Genomic DNA, 18078 nt, shown 5'->3' on the forward strand with positions numbered 1-18078 from the left:
AATGTAGGTCATGTTTAGTCAATATTTGTAACGTGGCAAACATGATAACATGAACTGATGTGCAAAATCTGTTTCCCACTGCACCTCTGAGTATAAGGTTATACCCCAATATTACTACCCCATGGTCCTCCCATTCCATCTCCAATCTGAGCTAGAATGTTACTCTATTGCAACAGTTTCTATGGAAGTTCAGGACACTCCATGTCGGACCATGGAATGTGCGGGACAGCTCTGAGAGATTTACCAATCCCTGAAGGTTCAGAGCGATGGAGTGACTGGAACCTCAGGGCAACTTGTTAAACAATAGAAAGGGTGGGGAAAGGGAGGACTATTGCTTAACAAAATGTTTTGGAAGGAACTGCAGATGTTGGTTTATACCAAAGATAAACACAAAGTGCTGAAGTAACTCAGTGGGTCAGACGGCATCTCTTGGTGAAAAAAGCCGGGTGACATTTCGGATCGGAAACCTTCTTCAGACGGTCCCCCATATTTTTCTCCAGAAATGCTGCCGAACCCGCTGAATTACTCCAACACTTTGTGTCTATCATTGGTATAAAAGCAGTTCCTTCCTACCCATTTTGTTAAGCAATAGACCTCCCTTTCTCCACCTTCCCAGACTCCTGCAGCTGCTCCCAGCAGCTGGAAGATGTTTTACCTCCTAGTTACCACTGATGCGGGTGCTCATCCATAAGGATTTATGGTGTCTCCACCCCGACACCTTCTGTCACCCAGGAAGCAGTCAACCCCACACATTTGATTGCACCCATTCTGGCCCTCACTCTGTTGATTGGTCTCCCTCTACCAGGTGAGAGATCAGGCAGTAAGACTTCCAAAACTTGGAAAACCATGTGAGAAGGCATTAGTAATCTGTCAGTCCCTCTTGTGGCCTCTGGAGGTGTTGGCATAGTTGTAATTGTAAGAACGGAGGTAACAGGTGATCAATGTTCAGCATGGGCCTGTCATCAATGCCTTTTCTCTAAACTAAACCACTGTGTGCATAGCAGGATCCCACAAGCATCGATGACTAAAGAATGCTGTGCATGCATTGCTACCTGCAGTTTTTGGCAAATTTCACAGATAAAGGAGCGTTTGCAGCCTTTCATCAAGAGCTCCAGGGAGGGGGCACCATCTCCCTGGCTCGCAGATAGCAGAATTCTCTTTCTCCTCATTTGTATAGAATGCAAATGATTGATTACATTTATCATCTCAAATCAGGAAAAACAACAAATGATTCAGACCCACAGCGGCACTTTCTGCTGGATAAGCAAAGAGAAATACAACAGTCTTCAATATTTATTGTCAAGGGCCGCACTGTGGATGGGAGCCTAGTGAGATCCCATCGTGCTCAGTAACAGGACTATAACACTGAGAGGGCCAACATAAAGAAGTAACACAGAGCCGCATCCTCATTTTTAATAAAGTGCCTTTAATATTGCATGATACCTCAGGGCATTTCACAAAGGCATTACTGAGGCAGACGAGCAAATGCTTGGAGAGATTGGTTAGTCTTTCGAGAAAATCCTTGAAGTACGAAAGAGTCTCAAAGGTACAGGTGATAGAGGTCCTGAGTTTAGGTCCAGAGTTCAGCTATATGTTGTGAATAGGAGGTCATGGCCAGAGAAGCAGAAATTCCTTGGGGGAGGGGGATTGTTCAAGGGCTGGTGGGTCTAGAACACAGGATCTGAAAGCAAGGTTATATCTCATCATCAACTCATTGTCTAACTCAGAGCCAGTTAGGTCAGCAAGCACAGAGGTGATGGGTGGCCTCGGATAGCAAAGCTTCATGTTTATAATAGAAAGGCCAAGCTAGATGAACATCCTTAAAGCACCATAGTCTTAGAGTCATACAGCACAGAAACATGTCCTTTAGCCCAACTTGCTGATGCCAACCAAAATGCCCCATTGTAATGTATTCATACATATTCATGCATATGTTAATGAGTTGGTGTTGTTGGGTAATAAATCTACCTGTCCATATGCCTTTAAATGTTGTTATATATCTGGCTCAACCAACTTGTTCCATTTATCCATCACCATCTGTGAAAATGTTGCCCCTCAGGTTGCTATTAAATCTTTCACTTAAACCTGTGCCCCCTGGTTCTTGATTCCTCTAATCTGGAATAAAGACTGCATTTACCCTATCACCCTCATGATCTTATACACCTCTATATGATCACCTCTCATCCTCCTGTGTTCCAAGGAATAAAGTCCTAGCTTCTGCAACCTCTCCCTATAGCTCAGTCCTTCAAGTCCTAAAAACATCCTCGTAAATCTCTGCACTCTTTCCAGCTTGACAACATCCTTCCTGTGACAGGGTGTTCAAAACTGAGCAGAATACTCCAAATGCGACCTCACCTTCGCTCCATAGATGCTGCCGCACCCCCTGAGTTTCTCCAGCACTTTTGTCTACCTTCGATTTTCCAGCATCTGCAGTTTCTTCTTAAACAATTGTTTAATTAAGTATTTTGCAAGTATTAATTACCAGCTACTTCCAGTATCTTTTAGAGAGTGAGAGTGTTATTTAGAGTGACTGGCCATTTGGACAAATGCATAGGACCAATCTGCATTTATAAAGACACATTTAACACATTTGTATTTTTTTTGAAGGCCAGACTCATTACAATGGTAGATAAGGGGGTGTCTACGAATGTTTGGTGTCTCCAGCACCTCAAAGACATTTGATAAACATTCACCTAAAAGGCTCTTAAACAAAAATAAAACCACCTGGACTTGGACACACTGATGACAGTAGTGAAATGGATAGAAGATGAGTTAGAATATGATGATGTACTCAGACTGGCTGAAGTAGCATTTTACCTCTGACACAGAGTGGGTAAGCCGGTTGTGAGTTTGAGTCTGACTCCATTGTCCTGAGCACATATATCTGTCTGTCTTCCCAGTGCAGCAGAGAGGGGTTGCAGCACTGATGGAGGTGTTGAGTTTCAGGTGACATATTAAGCTAAGTGAAAATTAAAACAATGATCTAAGGCACTATTTGCAAGAGAACCAAATGGGAAGGACAGATGACCAGGTCCACTATGTAGCCTGGTGTGGGTGTTATGCTCAATAAAGAGACTGCCACATTTCCCACACTGCTACCAGTGTCATTTTAAAGGACTTCACTGACTGGAGGTGCCTGAAGTTGGGAAGTAAAGTGTTTATTATTAGTGGGCCCAGCTTTTCCTCATATTTGTATATAACTCAGTTAAAGGCAAGAGTCCTGTTGCAATTTTGTAGGGGTGACTAAGGTTGGAGGCACAGTACGTTTTGAGGCTGGAAATTTGATTTTATCTTAATGGCTCTGGATGCAAAGGGATGGAAATCATGTTACAGTTCTAAAAACTCTAAGTTAACCCCATTTACAGGACTGTGTTTAACTCTACATGTGCGAAAGGGCTTCAATGTATCTCTGTGCAGCATTGTGGCAAGTGATATCTCTAGAAAGGGTGTGTAGGCCTTGGAAAACCTTAGAAAGAAGGAAGTAAAATTATGAGAAAATTGCCTAGACCTGACTTGAAATCCATGGCGTTGCAGATTGTGAGAAAAGCTGTCAACATGCAGAGCAAGATATAAATCAGCTACAGAGGTTGATGGAGAAATGGCAGTTGGGGTTTAATCCAAGCAAGTGTGAGCTTCGAATGTAAGGGGTAAGTATACAATTAAAGGAAAGGCTCTTAACAGCGTTGATGTATGGATCTTGGGGTCCAAGTCCATAGGCCTCTGAAAGTCCATAGCTCCATCAGCATTTGATAATACTTCAAGATCCCAAACTGGGATTTTATTCATGAAGCCAGCATTTATCGCCCATCCCTATCTGCCCTTGAGAAGATGTAGTGAGCCATCATCTTAAACCAATGTGGTCCACCTGATGAAGATGATTTGGGGGGGAGTTTTAGGATACAGATCCAGTGATGATGAAAGACTGGTGATAGATTTCAGTCAGGACGATGTGTGTCTTGGAGGGGAACCTGCAGATTGTGATGTTCCCACAAAACAACTATTATTGTCTGTGCCGCTAGCAGACATCACAGATTTGGGAGGTTCTGCTGAATAGCCTAGGCAATAATGGCAGTACAATTCATAAATGGTTATGATTGCACATTGGTAGGAGGAAAGGAATCTTAATTTTCCTAATTAAGGATCTTTGATCTTTGTCATGGCCTTAGCCCTCAACTGAAGTTAGTCATAGGTTTCCCCAGGCCTCTGTCCCCCCAACTTTTCACTTGCAACTTTAACCCTTAAATTGGTTTGCTTTTAACCACAGAAAAAAAAATCCCTCCCCAGACAGTGACAGGGTGTGACGTGGCTGGTTCCTATGTTGCCGACAAGGTTATTTTAAGAATGCTTCAAGCCTGTTCTTTGTTTCTAATTATCTCTACATGTGCAAAAGGATTTCAATGGATCCCTATGCAACATTGTGGCACGTGATAGGTCTGATTCAACACTTCCCTCCTTAGTGAAATGGTAAACCTCAGCCTTTGTCTGTTTCATGCTAAGGCCTTCTCTTTAATTAACCCTTCAGTAAAGCTGATAATTGGTAACCACTGGTTTACAACTCACAAAGTATTTTATCAAACTCCCACTGTTCACACCTGCTGTCCTACCCCTTAACGTGTTACCAGTGAATAGTTGTTGTAAATAGTTATGGCCAGGATAACGTCAGAAAGATATTTAAGGCAAGTCATAAACAAAAGTGGACCAGGAGTCAACCATTCAGACTCTCCTCTCTGCCTGTATTTAATAAGATTCGGAATCTTAACATCACTTCTCCACGTTTGTTTCCAATCTGTTGATACAAAATTCAACAAATTCACAGCGGGAATGTTCATCTAGAATTCGGCGGTCCTTAGTGTGGAGCAATGGAAAGTGCCGTGGGATCCTCTTGGGAAACCTATACAACAAAGACCCCTATGTCAGACTCCAATTTATAGACTAAAGCTCTGCCTTCAACATCATAATCCCATCCAAACAGATCTCCAAACCCCCTGGACCAAGGAATCAGCACCTCCCTCTACCCACTGGCTCCTTAGCCACAGACACAATCAGTGACGATAGGCGGCAGTATCTCCTCCACAATAATTCTCAGCATTGGTGCCCTGCCAGGATGTATTCTCAGTCCCCTACTATACTCGCTGTACACTCACAGCAGTATGGCCAAATTTGGCTCTAAATCCATCTACAAGTTTGCAGACAACATACTATGGTGGGCTGAATCACAAGCAATGATGAGATGGGGTACTGGAAGGAGATAGAGAACTTTTAGTGACATGGTATGAGGACAATAACCTCTCCTTCAAAGGCAGAAAGATGATGGAGCTAGTTATTGACTTTGGGAAACATGGTGGAGTATGTGCCCCAATCAGTATCAATGGTGCAGAAGTGGGAATGGTTGGGAGCTCAAGTTCCTTCGCATTGGTATTACCAAATAACAGAACATCTATTCCCACCGCCAACAGTTCGACTTGTTCCCATCTTTGCCCCTCGGCGCCCCATTACTCTGCCTCTTACCTGAATGGATACGTCGCTGTAGGAACCACCAATGACTCCTGCAATGGCGAAGGCCATGTCATCGTGAATGGCGTACGACCCATCTGGGCAGATGTATTCTGTCTCGTCTACTTTGGTGAGCGAGGACCTCACAAATTCCAGAGACTGTTCCAGAGCGTAGGTGTCCTTGGAGCAGGTATCCAAGATATGTGCACCCAACTTAATCCCTGGCAAAATGGCAGAGTCCTTGTTAATCGCATCCAATGCAAAGAGCATTGCCTCGAGCCGCTGGATCCCACGGTGCTCATTGATCTTTCCACAGTCTTCCAAACCATTGCCTTTCTCGTGGACGGGGAACAATCCCCCAATGACCACGTCTCCTTCAATGGTAATTTCCTTCTTCATAATGGTGGAGCTGCTGGAGGCAGAGAATGCCACCTGTAGCAGGAAGTGAAGGATGGTGAAGGACATTCGGAGGCACATAACTGGCTTCTTCATAGCAGGGCAGCTCAGAGTGTAATCTCACGATGAGGGCGGATGATTTCTTCACCCTGCAATGCACCCTATGTATCCACCTTATGTTTCAGCTGTGGAGGGAGATTTAGATATTGTGTTAGAGTGGTGGAACAGGAAAAATTCAATGGCATCACATAAAGAGGAGAAGTTTGATTTAATTACTGTGGCAGAAGTGTCACTACTGCAACTGTTAGAGATTAAACAATTGTGTGCTCCAGAAACATCTGCTGTCTTGTATGTCAGACCCACATGAGGTAAAGTGGCCCAGAAATATTTCCGAGTCTAAAAAGTGGCATTGAAAAAAGGGAAGAAATTAGTCAACATATGATCGCTTCCCAGGGAGCATCATGGCAACATTTTAGGAATAATAAAAACTCAGGAATAATAGAACAGACTCGACACATGAATGCACTCAACTGCAGGTGAGAAAAGTGGGTTTTGGGCCTCATTAGAAGTTTGTGACATCAGTTAGGTGTTAGGTTGGGAGTGACGGCATATTCAGGATAAGATTGGAGTATTATATGGTTTTGCTTGGCTACTGGGGGGGGATGGTGACATGTTGGAGATCAAGCCTTGGTGGGCGTTAGTGTACAAGGGGAAGCTGCCATGAGAGTTCTAACAGCCTGCGGCCAGGTTCTCAGTGCTAGTTTCCAAAGCACCCACGTGCTAACAGTGGAAGTTTGCCTTTGCAGAGAGGCCTTTTTGCTGCCCATGAGCTAATCAAAATTAAGGAAATAGCATCCACATGCCTTCACACATTCTGCAAATCAAGCAGACCAAGAAGAAACTTGTAGCCCGTGTGGGAGGTGCCCCAAAATGGTTCACAAAAAAACTCTACAGTGGGTGGTTACAAACACTCCAAATCTGATCACTGCCATAAACTGGAAAGGGCTACTTTAATAAATCCTTTTCTCCCATCTCAGACCCGAATGGTCCTGCTGGTCACTGATGTGGCTTCTTTCTTCCCTTACCCAGAATAACATGGAAATTGCAATATGAAAGCAATTCGGCCTGTCCAGCAATCTTTACCCCCTCTATGCCCATGTACATTCTCATGCCATCATCAATCCTATTTCTAAACGCTGGCATTGTCTCCCTTTTAGACACTATCTACAGTTCCACATACAACTTTCTCCATCCATTTATCCAAAATGTTGTGAAATCAATACATCTATATTCCCTTTGTCCTAGATTCCTGATCGCTGAAATCAACCTGTTTCTACTTACTCTTTCCCATTCCTCTCTCGTTTTAAACTATTAAATCACCATGTTATCTCTTCAGTCCAACAAAAGTAGCTACAATTTGTTGAATTTTTATTTTGGGGATTATTTCTACACACAAGGTAGCATTGTGGTGAATTTATGCAATGATACTGTCATCTTTCTTGTAAGTGTGAGGACAATAGAATACAGACAGTACTCTGTCAAAATGTTTGTATAAAAATCACCATTCCGCCCAAGCACAGTATTTTACACTTCCCATAAACCCCATCTCTGTTACCTTTTTCCGAAAGGGCTTTATACCCCTGGGGGCGGGAACTTCCAGATCCCTCTGTTCTTCTACACGAGATTACTATCTCTGCTAGAATGCGTTATTGGAGAACCCCCCATGGTAGTAATATCAAAAAAGAAAGGGCATAGGTTTAAGGTGAGGGGAAGGAGTTTTAAAGGGGATCTGTGCGGTGTTTTGTACACAGAAAGGTGGTGATATCTGGAACTTGCTGCTAGAGGAGGTGGTTGAATCAGATATAATTACAACGCTTAGAAAGCATTGGCTGACACTAGTAAGATATAGGACACCATTCTAATGCGGGCAACTGGGATTAGTGCTGATGGTCAAAATGGTTGGCATGAACATAATAGCCTGTTTCTATGCTGGATGTCTCTGATTCTATGACACCCAGTTGTAAACACCTTGCCCCCATTCACTCTGCCTCAATCCACCTAAACCTCCAACCTGTTCCCACCGTGTTGCCCTGCAGATGGACTCTTTGTTAGCCCATTAGGTAGTCCTGGAATACCAATTGCAAAGTTTTTCTTCCCCTCTCTGCTATTTTTATGCATTTTTATCCTGGTTGCTTGAAGCAGTGACTCAGAGATTAAAGTGTGGGTAGTGTGAGCTAACTACTTACACCACTCTTTCAACTACCCCCGCCCCTGTCTCCCAGTTGCTTTCCTCCCTTCACCTCCTCATCACCCACCCACTCCCATCTCCAGGTCTACCAGTGTTATTTCCTCCACTCTCTTCCCTTCTACCCACCATTGCTCCCTGTCGAAATGCATCACCCTCCTTCCCCATCTCTGTTTCTGTTACAGTTACTTAAAACTGAAGAATACCACGTCATATTTATTGAATGCTCCAATGTCGACCAATCCCACCCGACTCTCCTCATCTTCTTAGATTCCCCTCTACCTCTCCCACTCACACTCTTCTTTCCTCTCGTCATGTTCATGTCACCCAGTTCCCCCTTCACATCTTTACTACACTCATTATCCACCCCTCCTTACTCTGGGTCACCCATTTTTTTTTATCCCCCCTCAACTTCTTCCCTTCTACGTACCTTCCCTTCCTCTGGATCTACATTCCCCAGTCACCACCATTTGAACCCTTTCGTCTTCTCCACTTATCACCTCCTGCCTCCACATGACTCATCTGGTAATCAACCCCTCCTTACTTGGATCATCAGCTGTTGACCATCCCTTCCCCTCGCCTCTTTCTACCAGGTATCTAAGTCCCGATCAGAAACGTCAGCTGCCCATTGCACTCCATTGCTGGCTATCTGGCCCGTTACATTCCTCCAACACTTTGCTTATTTCTCAAGATTCCAGCATATGCAGTCTCTTATTTCTCAATCCAGTTCATACTACCTCCTGGATGAGCACTCCTCAGCTGGCCACTGTAGACGCTGCCTGTTCTTCTAAATATTTCTAGTGTTTCCATTTTAATTTAAATTAGACATTTGCTCTGGGTCATTGGAACCTGGTCTTGGGATGTTAATAGGATACCCAGAGCCTCTAAACGAGTGCAAAATTCTGCAGCAGTTACAGCCACTGCCTCACAGTGCCAAAGACCCAGGTTCAATCCCGACTTTGGATACTGTTGGTATGGAGTTACACATTCTCCTAGTAACTGCTAGAATTTCCTCCTGGTATTCAAATTTTCTTTCACATCCGAAGGACTTGCAGGTTGGTTTGTGGCTTCTGTGAAAAGCTGAAGGTGGTAGGGATGGGAAAATGTGACTGGTGGTGGGATCACATTGAATGTGTTGGGAATGTGTTAGATGCAGAGGCAAGTAGGGTGAAAGGTGAGGAACCTGGGAACTCAATCCCTGTTTGGTTGTTGGTTGGAGGAATGGGGAATGAGGGCAGAACTGTGGTGACAGAGGTGTCACTGGTGAGGGATCCATCCACAACAACAAAGTAGATGCCATGTTTGCTGAAGAAAGAAGACATTTGGGGTGTCATAGAGTGAAAAACATCATATTGAGAGACTATGTGGAGGAGGCAGAGAAATTGAGGGTAAGGGATGGCCTGGTGGGAGGAGGTGTAGTCAAGGTAACTGTGGGGGTCCGTGGGTTTGTAGTGGATGTCAGTCAATAGTCTTTCCCTTGTGATGGAGACACAGGATTGAGAAAGGGAAGTCAGAGATAGTCCAAATGAACTTGAGGGCGGGGTGTAAGTTAATGAAAAAGATGATGAAATCAATGAGATCCCGATGGATTCCTAATGTAGCAGGGGACAGGTTGGGGAATGGTGCCGGGTTATGTTCTGAACATGGAATGTTCAACAGATGAAGAACTGGATGACATCTGATCTTTAACTTTAGAGCCACTTTACCATGACTCTCCTCCAGCTGTGCGGCACTCCATCAAGAGGGAGGGTGCTGACCACCAAGCCACAGCTGGCACAACCTACGCAGTTGGCACCCTGGTGCTTCGGGAGGATTGAGCTCCCGTGGGTGTGCATTCCTACTTCCACCAGTATTACTTTAAAAAATAAACTATTATCCTGGGTGATCTCAGCTGAGCACCCGAAGCTTTAATTGGCACCTTCACAAAAATGCGCTATCATTAGCTGGTGACGTGGCTTGGTGCACTTGCATTGTTTGAAATGGCACAGTGAGCAGCAGAGGTTGTTGCCACTCTGACAGCTCGTACTCTGCTCGTCCAGGGTCAGTTCTGAAACATGAGGAGCCACGTACCCATAACGCAGTGTTGAGCTGTGTCATGGCAGCCTGATAGATCCCTTTGCGTTCAACAGACAAGGTTGCCACACATCTAAGGCCACTACGTGCAAAGGAACACAGCAAGTGCTGGAGGCAGGAAGAAGGTAAGATCACTGTAAAATGAGTTAATCACCTGTCATGTCATATATGATATACGATGTAGTACAGAAACAGACCCTTCAGCCCACTGACTATCAAGCACACATTTACATGTATCCTACGTTAAATCCATTTTTTTAAATTCTCCCCACATTCTCATCATTTACCCCCTTCTCCAGATTCTAACACACACCTACACACTAAGTGCACTTTCCTGCAGCTAATTAAACTACCACCTGCACATCTTTGGGATGTTAGAGGAAACCAGAGTGCCCAGGGGAAACTCATGTTGCCACAGGAAGAACATGCAAACTCCACACAGACAGCATCGGAGCTCAGGATCAAACTCAGATCTCTGTGGTGCAAGTCTGTGGCTTGACATACTGTGCCACTGTGCCATGCACATGCCTTATTCAAACTCTTCCTGTGCCAGTTCCATGTAATCCTTAATTCCTCGATCTTTCAAATATTTATAGACCTCCATAAAAGCAGCAAGAAAGGGTGTGGTTTCTGGAGGTAGACAAATAGTTGCCGGGGGTGGCAAAGTGGTGCAGCGGTAGAGTTGCTGCCCTACAGCACCAGAGACCCAGGTTCAATCCTGACCATGGATACTGTCTGTATAGAGTTTGTACGTTCTCTGTGTGATTGCATGAGTTTTTTCCATGAATTATGTACTGCTCCGGTTTCCTCCCACATTCCAAAGACGTGCAGGTTTGTAGGTTAATTGGCTTCTGTAAATTGTCCCAAGTGTCTAGGATAGACGGGTGATCACTGGTTAGTGCTGACTTGGTGGGCTGAAGTACCTGTTTCCCTGCTGTATCTCTAAACGAAACTAAACTTTACAGCATGGAAACATGCAAACTCCACACAGACAGCAGCGGAGCTCAGGATCGAACTCGGATCTCTGTGGTGCTTTAGTTTAGTCTAGTTTAGTTTAGAGATTTTTTTTCAAAATAGACTTTATTCAAGTACTAAATATATACAATGCAGGAACCGTGCAAAAAAAATCATCCGACATTCTCGGAGGCCATACATTCAATACTGTTTACACAAATTACACAATTTTTTTCCCCACACCCCTGCCACTCACGGGCGTGGAATCCCTTCCCTTATTTTTGAGGGGCATCTCCACCACCACGGAAACAGGCTCTTTAGCCGACTAGCGATCCCCGCACACTGGCACAATCCTACACACTAGGGACAATTTATGTGCCGCCCAAACTTAGAAAGAAGAAATTTCTATTTATCTCAGTTTTAATTAACCGACCCTTTGCTGTTGCGTTCTCATGTCCGTGAATCTCCCAGTAGTGAAATCATCCCAACATCTACTCTGTGAAGCCTACTTTGAATAAGGTCACCTCATTCTTCTAAACTCCAAAAAATACAGGACTACATTTTGATAGGACAACTTCTCATCCCAGGGATTACCCTGGTAAATCTCATTTGGACGGCCTTCAATGTTACCATATTTTTTCCCAGGTAGAGTGACCAAACCTGTGCACAGTATTCTAGATGTGGTCTCACCAACCCCCTTTACAACTGTAACAAAACCGCCCTGTTCTTAAACTCCAACTTTAAACTTTGCAGTAAAAGCCAAAATGCAATTTGTCTTCATGTTGTACCTGCTGCCAACTTTTTGTGATCCAGCACTAGAACTACCTAAATCCCTTTGAATTTCACTCATTTGTAGTCTCTCTCTATTTAGAAAAGAATCTGCTTTGATTGGTCTTACTGAGCCGCATGACCTCACACTCCCCAATATTAAGCTTGATTTGCCAGATTTTCAACCAAACACCCAATCTGTCCATGTTCTAACGCAGGATCATAATGTCCTCATCGCAACATACCATTACTCATTTTCATATCATCAGGAAACATGAAACCTTACATTTCCTTCCCTTCACCAAATCACATGGACTCAGTAATTTGAAATCCCTGCATCCGTGATAAATGTATGAAGATAGACAATAGGTGCAGGAGTAGGCCATTCGGCCCTTCGAGCCAGCACCGCCATTCACTGTGATCATGGCTGATCATCCACAATCAGTACCCCGATCCTGCCTTCTCCCCATATCCCCTGACTCCGCTACCTTTAAGAGTTCTATCTAACTCTCTCTTGAAAGCATCCAGAGATTGGCCACCACTGCCTTCTGAGGCAGAGAATTCCACGGATTCACAACCCTCTGTGTGAAAAGGTTTTTCCTCATCTCCATTCCAAATGGCTTACCCCTTAAACTGTGGCCCCTGGTTCTGGACTCCCCCAACACTGTGAACATCTTTCCTGCCCCTAGCGTGCCCAAACCCTTAATAATCTTATATGTTTCAATAAGATCTCCTCCCATCCTCCTAGAGTAAATTCCAGAGTATACAAGCCCAGCCGCTCCATTCTATCAACATATGACAGTCCTGCCATCCCGGGAATTTCCTTGTTCCCCATAATAAATTCACCTGTTTCAGTTTTCAAGGGTCCAACTTTGGTCTTTAATTTTTTCCTCTTCTCATACATAAAGAAGCTTTTACTATCCTCCTTTATATTATTTGTTAGCTTACCTTCGTACCTCATCTTTTCTCCCCGTATTGCCTTTTTAGTTACCTTCTGTTGCTCTTTAAAAGTTTCCCAATCCTCTGGCTTCCCGCTCATCTTTGCTAAGATAGTCAGACAAATTGACACAACTAAGAAGAAGCACATATCTGATCCTTGAAAAGCCAAGAACACTACAAAGATGTTCTACTGAATTCTGCGCAAATATTGTGTCCAAGACTACCGAACATCGTCGCAATCGCTCTTGGAGAGAGGATGAGAGGAAATTTATGAAACAATCACAGGGAAAGAATTCATTTACATGGAAAAACTGCAGAAGCTGAGGTGTTTCTCCTGGAGAGTTTAAGATGAGATGGAATTCAAATTTACAAAGTGCTTTGAAGTGTTTGCACTGCTGGGTTTGGCAATGACCAGAGGAGACAGATTTAAACGGAACTGTTTAGGAAATTAATGGGAAGAAAATAACCTTTTTTGTGTGCAGTGATTTGGCTGGTGGAAAGAGATTGAATATTCAGAAGGAAATGAGTACTTTGAAAGGAATACTTATAGGGTTCAAGCAAGAGTGGAGGAGTGTACAGCTGGAGGGCACTTTCCTGGAGGTACAATGTACTCAAGAACCTCTTTCTGGTGCACTACATTCTTTGATTTTATACACTTTATTTTTGCAGGAGGAAAGTCCAAGTAGGACGGTTATACAAGGGGAGCCACAAACTGATACTCTCGCCAGGCTGAACCTTAAGTATTTAATCAGGTTGGAAAGGCAGTGAAGCATCGAACAACCTCAGAAGCAATTAATTAACAAAGCACTTCCATACATAGCCGACAAAACTGTTCATTCTGCCGACGAAATCTAGATTGACACTGACATAAGATATATTGAAAATAGGATGGAAAACACAGAAAACCGGGAAGGAATATTCCCACTGCTACTCCGTTCAGGAAAATATCAGCAGCCAAATCTTGCCCCTAAACTAACTCAAGTCACCAGTCGATTGTTACCAAAACTTACCGTGTTTTTGGAGAGAGGGCCAAGGGCTGGGAAACCAGGCTGGGAGGTTATGTTGTCAGTGCTCCTCATCTGATTGCCTGAATATGTCTGGGATGACCATGGGGAATGGGACCGGAGTCAGCTTTTAAATGGAACACTTGCCACAGCAGGACATGCAGGGTAGAGAACCAAAAGCAGCCTCAGCCCAGCTAGAGTGAGAAAGACACAGAGCGGCCATGCACTCTCCACGCTGCCCTCCCAAGCTGTGGTCACAGATTAGTTGGCAGCATGCTGAGGCTGGCCCTGTGGGAGAGGAGGGGAGGCTGAGCATCCAGAACTGACACAGTGTGAGGCAGCCACATAATTAAAGCAACACCAAGGTGCTAGCAACGGTTTCAGTGACCCTTTCATCCTGAAATCACGCTCTAGTTTTTGGCAGCTAAAGGTTTCATTAACACCATTGGCATCTTTAATTACAAAGATATGAAAACATTCTAACAGTCATAATCTTTCACCTGCTCCGAGAGAGGTGGAAACGCTCATGTTGTTGGAGTTACTGGGCTTGGACAAATGACAGGATCCTGCCGAATTTTAATCCAGTTAATTAAAAAATCCATAATTTAAAAGTTGCCAATCATTATTTTAAACCCATCTGATTAAGGATACATCCTTACCTGCTCTTACCTCTTGGGTAACTCCAGATACAAACAATGTGTTGACTCTTAAATCACCCCTGAAATGCCCTGTCAAAATGTTCTGAGAATAAAACTAAATGCATGACCGATGTCATCCCAAGCTGACATTGCAAACTCCTGGTCACGAAGTTCTGGTGCCGGTTGGTCAAATGCAGCCTGACATTTACACTCTCACAGAGATAGATACCTTTCAGTCAAAGTCTCAATCTTCACCACAACTACCCTAGGCCTTGTCTTGCCCCAACAGCTAAGCAATCCCACCACCTACAGGTATCGTTCAGACATGCTTATAGTTGGACATCATACCAGGTAAGGATGGTTGGTGATGGGCAACTAAACGAGTAATGAGCAGACAAGGAGATTGTCGTCGACTTCAGAAAGAAAAATCAGCCCAGTCACACTCCGCTGTGCATCAACAACTTAGCAGTGGAGCAGGTGAAAAGCATCAAGTTCCTGGGAGTGCATATAACGGATACCTTAACTTGGACTACAAACATCACATCTCTGGTAAAACGGCACAGCAGCGTTTGTACTTCCTCCGCAGGATGAGAAGATCACACCTCCACCCTCCCATCCTCACCACATTCTACAAAAGCACCATTGAATCAGTCATGACCAGCTGCATCTCTATGTGGTGCGGCGGCTGTACAGCTGCGGACTGGAAGTGCCTTCAGAGAGTGGTGAGGACAGCGGAAAAAATCATTGGGACTTCTCTTCCCTCCATCGTGGACATTGGTTACAAACGCTGTCTGACAAGAGCTAAGGGCATTACCAGAGCCCCCACACACCCACAATATGGACTGTTTACACTGCTGAACTCTGGGAGGAGGTACCGCAGCATGAAGAGCGGGACAACCAGGTTCTGCAACAGCTTCATCCCCCAGGCCATAAGACTATTGAACTCACAATCAAACCGAGGCTAGAACATTCTTATACATTGCCACTTTTAAAAACTTTCCTACATATCTATTTTACAGAACTATGCACATGAAGCACTTTTTATGGACACACTAAGCACTTTTACTGATCGCCTGATATAAATGTTATATTCTGCTGCTACTTTGAAGAGTCAATGCAACGAAATTTCGTTCAATGTGCACTGTGTCTATGTGTATACCTGAATGACAGTTAAAGTTAAAGTAAGTAAGTAAGTAAGTAAGTAAGTAAGACAAGGCTCTTGGACATCACAATCCTTCATGATAATGCAGTCCAACGCATTGGCATCAAAGTCAAAGCAAAACATTTGTCATCATCTTCAGTGAGAAATGTCATTCAGATCTGGGCTTTGGCCTGGGATCCGCAGAATCACAACAATAATCTTTAGCTAATTTGATGAACTCCACATGATATTAATGGATAGGTCCACCAGATAGATTAAAATCAATGGGACTAGACAACATTCCAGCTGTGGTGAACAGCACCAGCGCTCCAGAATTAGGCCTGGCCAAGCCATCCAATCCAATTGCTGCACTCACATCTTACCCAACTATGTGGGAGACTGCCCGGGTATGACCTCTTTGTCTAATTGCTACCCCGTCAGGCTCATCTCAACCAATAGTATGGTGATGGAGGCTATTGACAGCATTTCCAAACAACTTGCCCAATCATACTCATTGTGGATTTCATGGACCTCATCAAAGGCTTGGATGAAATATGGACACATGTGCTTGGTTCCAGAGACTGGGTGAGATTGCCCTTAGCATCAGCATTTGACTAAGAGTGGCATCCAGAAAACTCAGTAAGCCTGAAGGCAGTGAATGTCAGGGGAAATCTGCAGTCACACAAATGATAGCGCTTGTGTTGAAAGGTCAATTGACTTAGCTCCGGAATAGCCCAGTAACACAGCTGGTAGATTTGCTACTTCACAGCACCAGAGACCCAGGTTGAATCCAGACCTCGGGAACAGTAGGTGTGGAGCCTGCACCACACTGCGTTAAGGTGGCAAATCCCAGCATTAACAACCACCAGGGGTCCTGGCCGGGTGTCCTTGACTTCCAATGTCAGGCTCAAGAGAGTCAAGAGACAAGAATGTTTAATTGTTATATGTACCGAAACAGAATAATGACATTCTTACTTATAGCAGCACAGCTGGTTTGTAAATACATAATTCAATAGATAACATAATAAACAAACTAAATAAAAGTTCAATAAATAAATATAATACCCCAAACCAAAAACAAAGCCAGAAATCCCTAGTGCAACCAAGACAGTTTGTTGTTTAAAGCTTAATTTGAATTTGCACAGTTCAGTTGTCTGAAGATTGTTTGGAGGAAGCTGTTCCTGAACCTGTGGGCCACAGTTTCCAGACTCCTATACCTTCTTCCTGATGGCAGGAGAGAAACAAGAGCATGGCCAGGATGGTATTGGTCCTTGATCATGCTGGTTGCCTATAGATCCCTTCGATGGTGGGAGGTCAGTACCTGTGATGGACCAGGGAGTATAAACTACTTGTAATCTCCTTCGTACCTTGGCTTTTGAGTTGCTGAACCAGGCCATGATGCAACCAGTCGATATGCTCTCTACCGTACATCTACAGAAGTTCAAGAGTGTATTCATCGATATACCAAATCTCCTAAAGACTTCTAAGGAAATAGAGGCATTGATGGGTTTTCTCTATGATTGCATCAATATGCTGCATCCAGGACAGATCTTCATAGATATGCACGTCCAGGAAATTGAAGTTGTTGACTCCCTCCACCAGTGACCCATGGAGTAAGGCAGGCTTGTGGATCCCCTGCCTTCTTCTTCAAACATCAACAATCAGCTCCTTGGTTTTACTGAAATTGAGAGCAAGGATGTTGTTCTGGCATCATTCAATCAGATCATCGATCTCCCTCAATACTCTGACTCATCATTGTCCGAAATTCGTCCAACAACCGGGGCATCGTCAGTGAATTTAAAGGTGGAATTGAAACTGTGTCCGACAAGGGGACCGAGCACGTAACCTTGAGGTGCCCCCATGCTGGCGGGTAGGGAGGCGGATGTGTTGCCAATTCGGACCCATTGTATTCTGGTGATGAGGAACTCGAAGTTCAACTAGAAGAAAGTTCCTTTAAACACCTACTAGAGAGACAAGCCGTTGTCTTTGGTGCCCGATACAAACCCTAGTAGTTCCTCACACTGATGGCAGAGTGAACCAGGTCCATCAAAGTTTCAGTATCGCATTTAAAGCGACTTCGCAACCAAAAAAAAGCCATTTATGTAGCTCGGAACACAAGACAGAGGAACTTCAATCGCATCTCCTCCCTGCCATCCTGCAGCCAATTTTCTCATTACACTTTTTAAATATAATTAATAAACAAATCTGTTCAGAAATATGCCCCTTTTCTGACGTGGAGATGCTGTTGCCTCGGGGTGCCTGGCAGCTCGCCCTGTCTGACCCTGTGTGGTGCTGGCCACGGCCCTCCGTCGGGAGCTCGTCTCCCAGCAACTCGGCATGACCGAGTGTGGTCTCTCCCCGGGACAGGCAGCCTGCTTCGGGCACAGAGCAGCAACTCCAGCCCACGGGCTCACCAGCTGTCAAAGC

General features: G+C 44.3%; 1 protein-coding gene across 1 annotated transcript in view; it reads right to left on the reverse strand.

Annotated features, from left to right (window-relative positions):
- The window catches only part of grm2 (glutamate metabotropic receptor 2), a 37802-nt gene that overhangs the window by 11373 nt on the left and 8351 nt on the right, over positions 1-18078 (reverse strand). The window contains exon 2 of the mRNA XM_033036851.1: positions 5509-6074. Coding sequence (XP_032892742.1) covers positions 5509-5985 — 477 coding nt within the window. The 5' untranslated portion in view covers positions 5986-6074. The remainder of the gene's footprint in view (positions 1-5508; positions 6075-18078) is intronic.

Source organism: Amblyraja radiata, chromosome 18 (genome assembly GCF_010909765.2).
Source record: "Amblyraja radiata isolate CabotCenter1 chromosome 18, sAmbRad1.1.pri, whole genome shotgun sequence".
In the NCBI taxonomy this organism is placed as follows: domain Eukaryota; kingdom Metazoa; phylum Chordata; class Chondrichthyes; order Rajiformes; family Rajidae; genus Amblyraja; species Amblyraja radiata.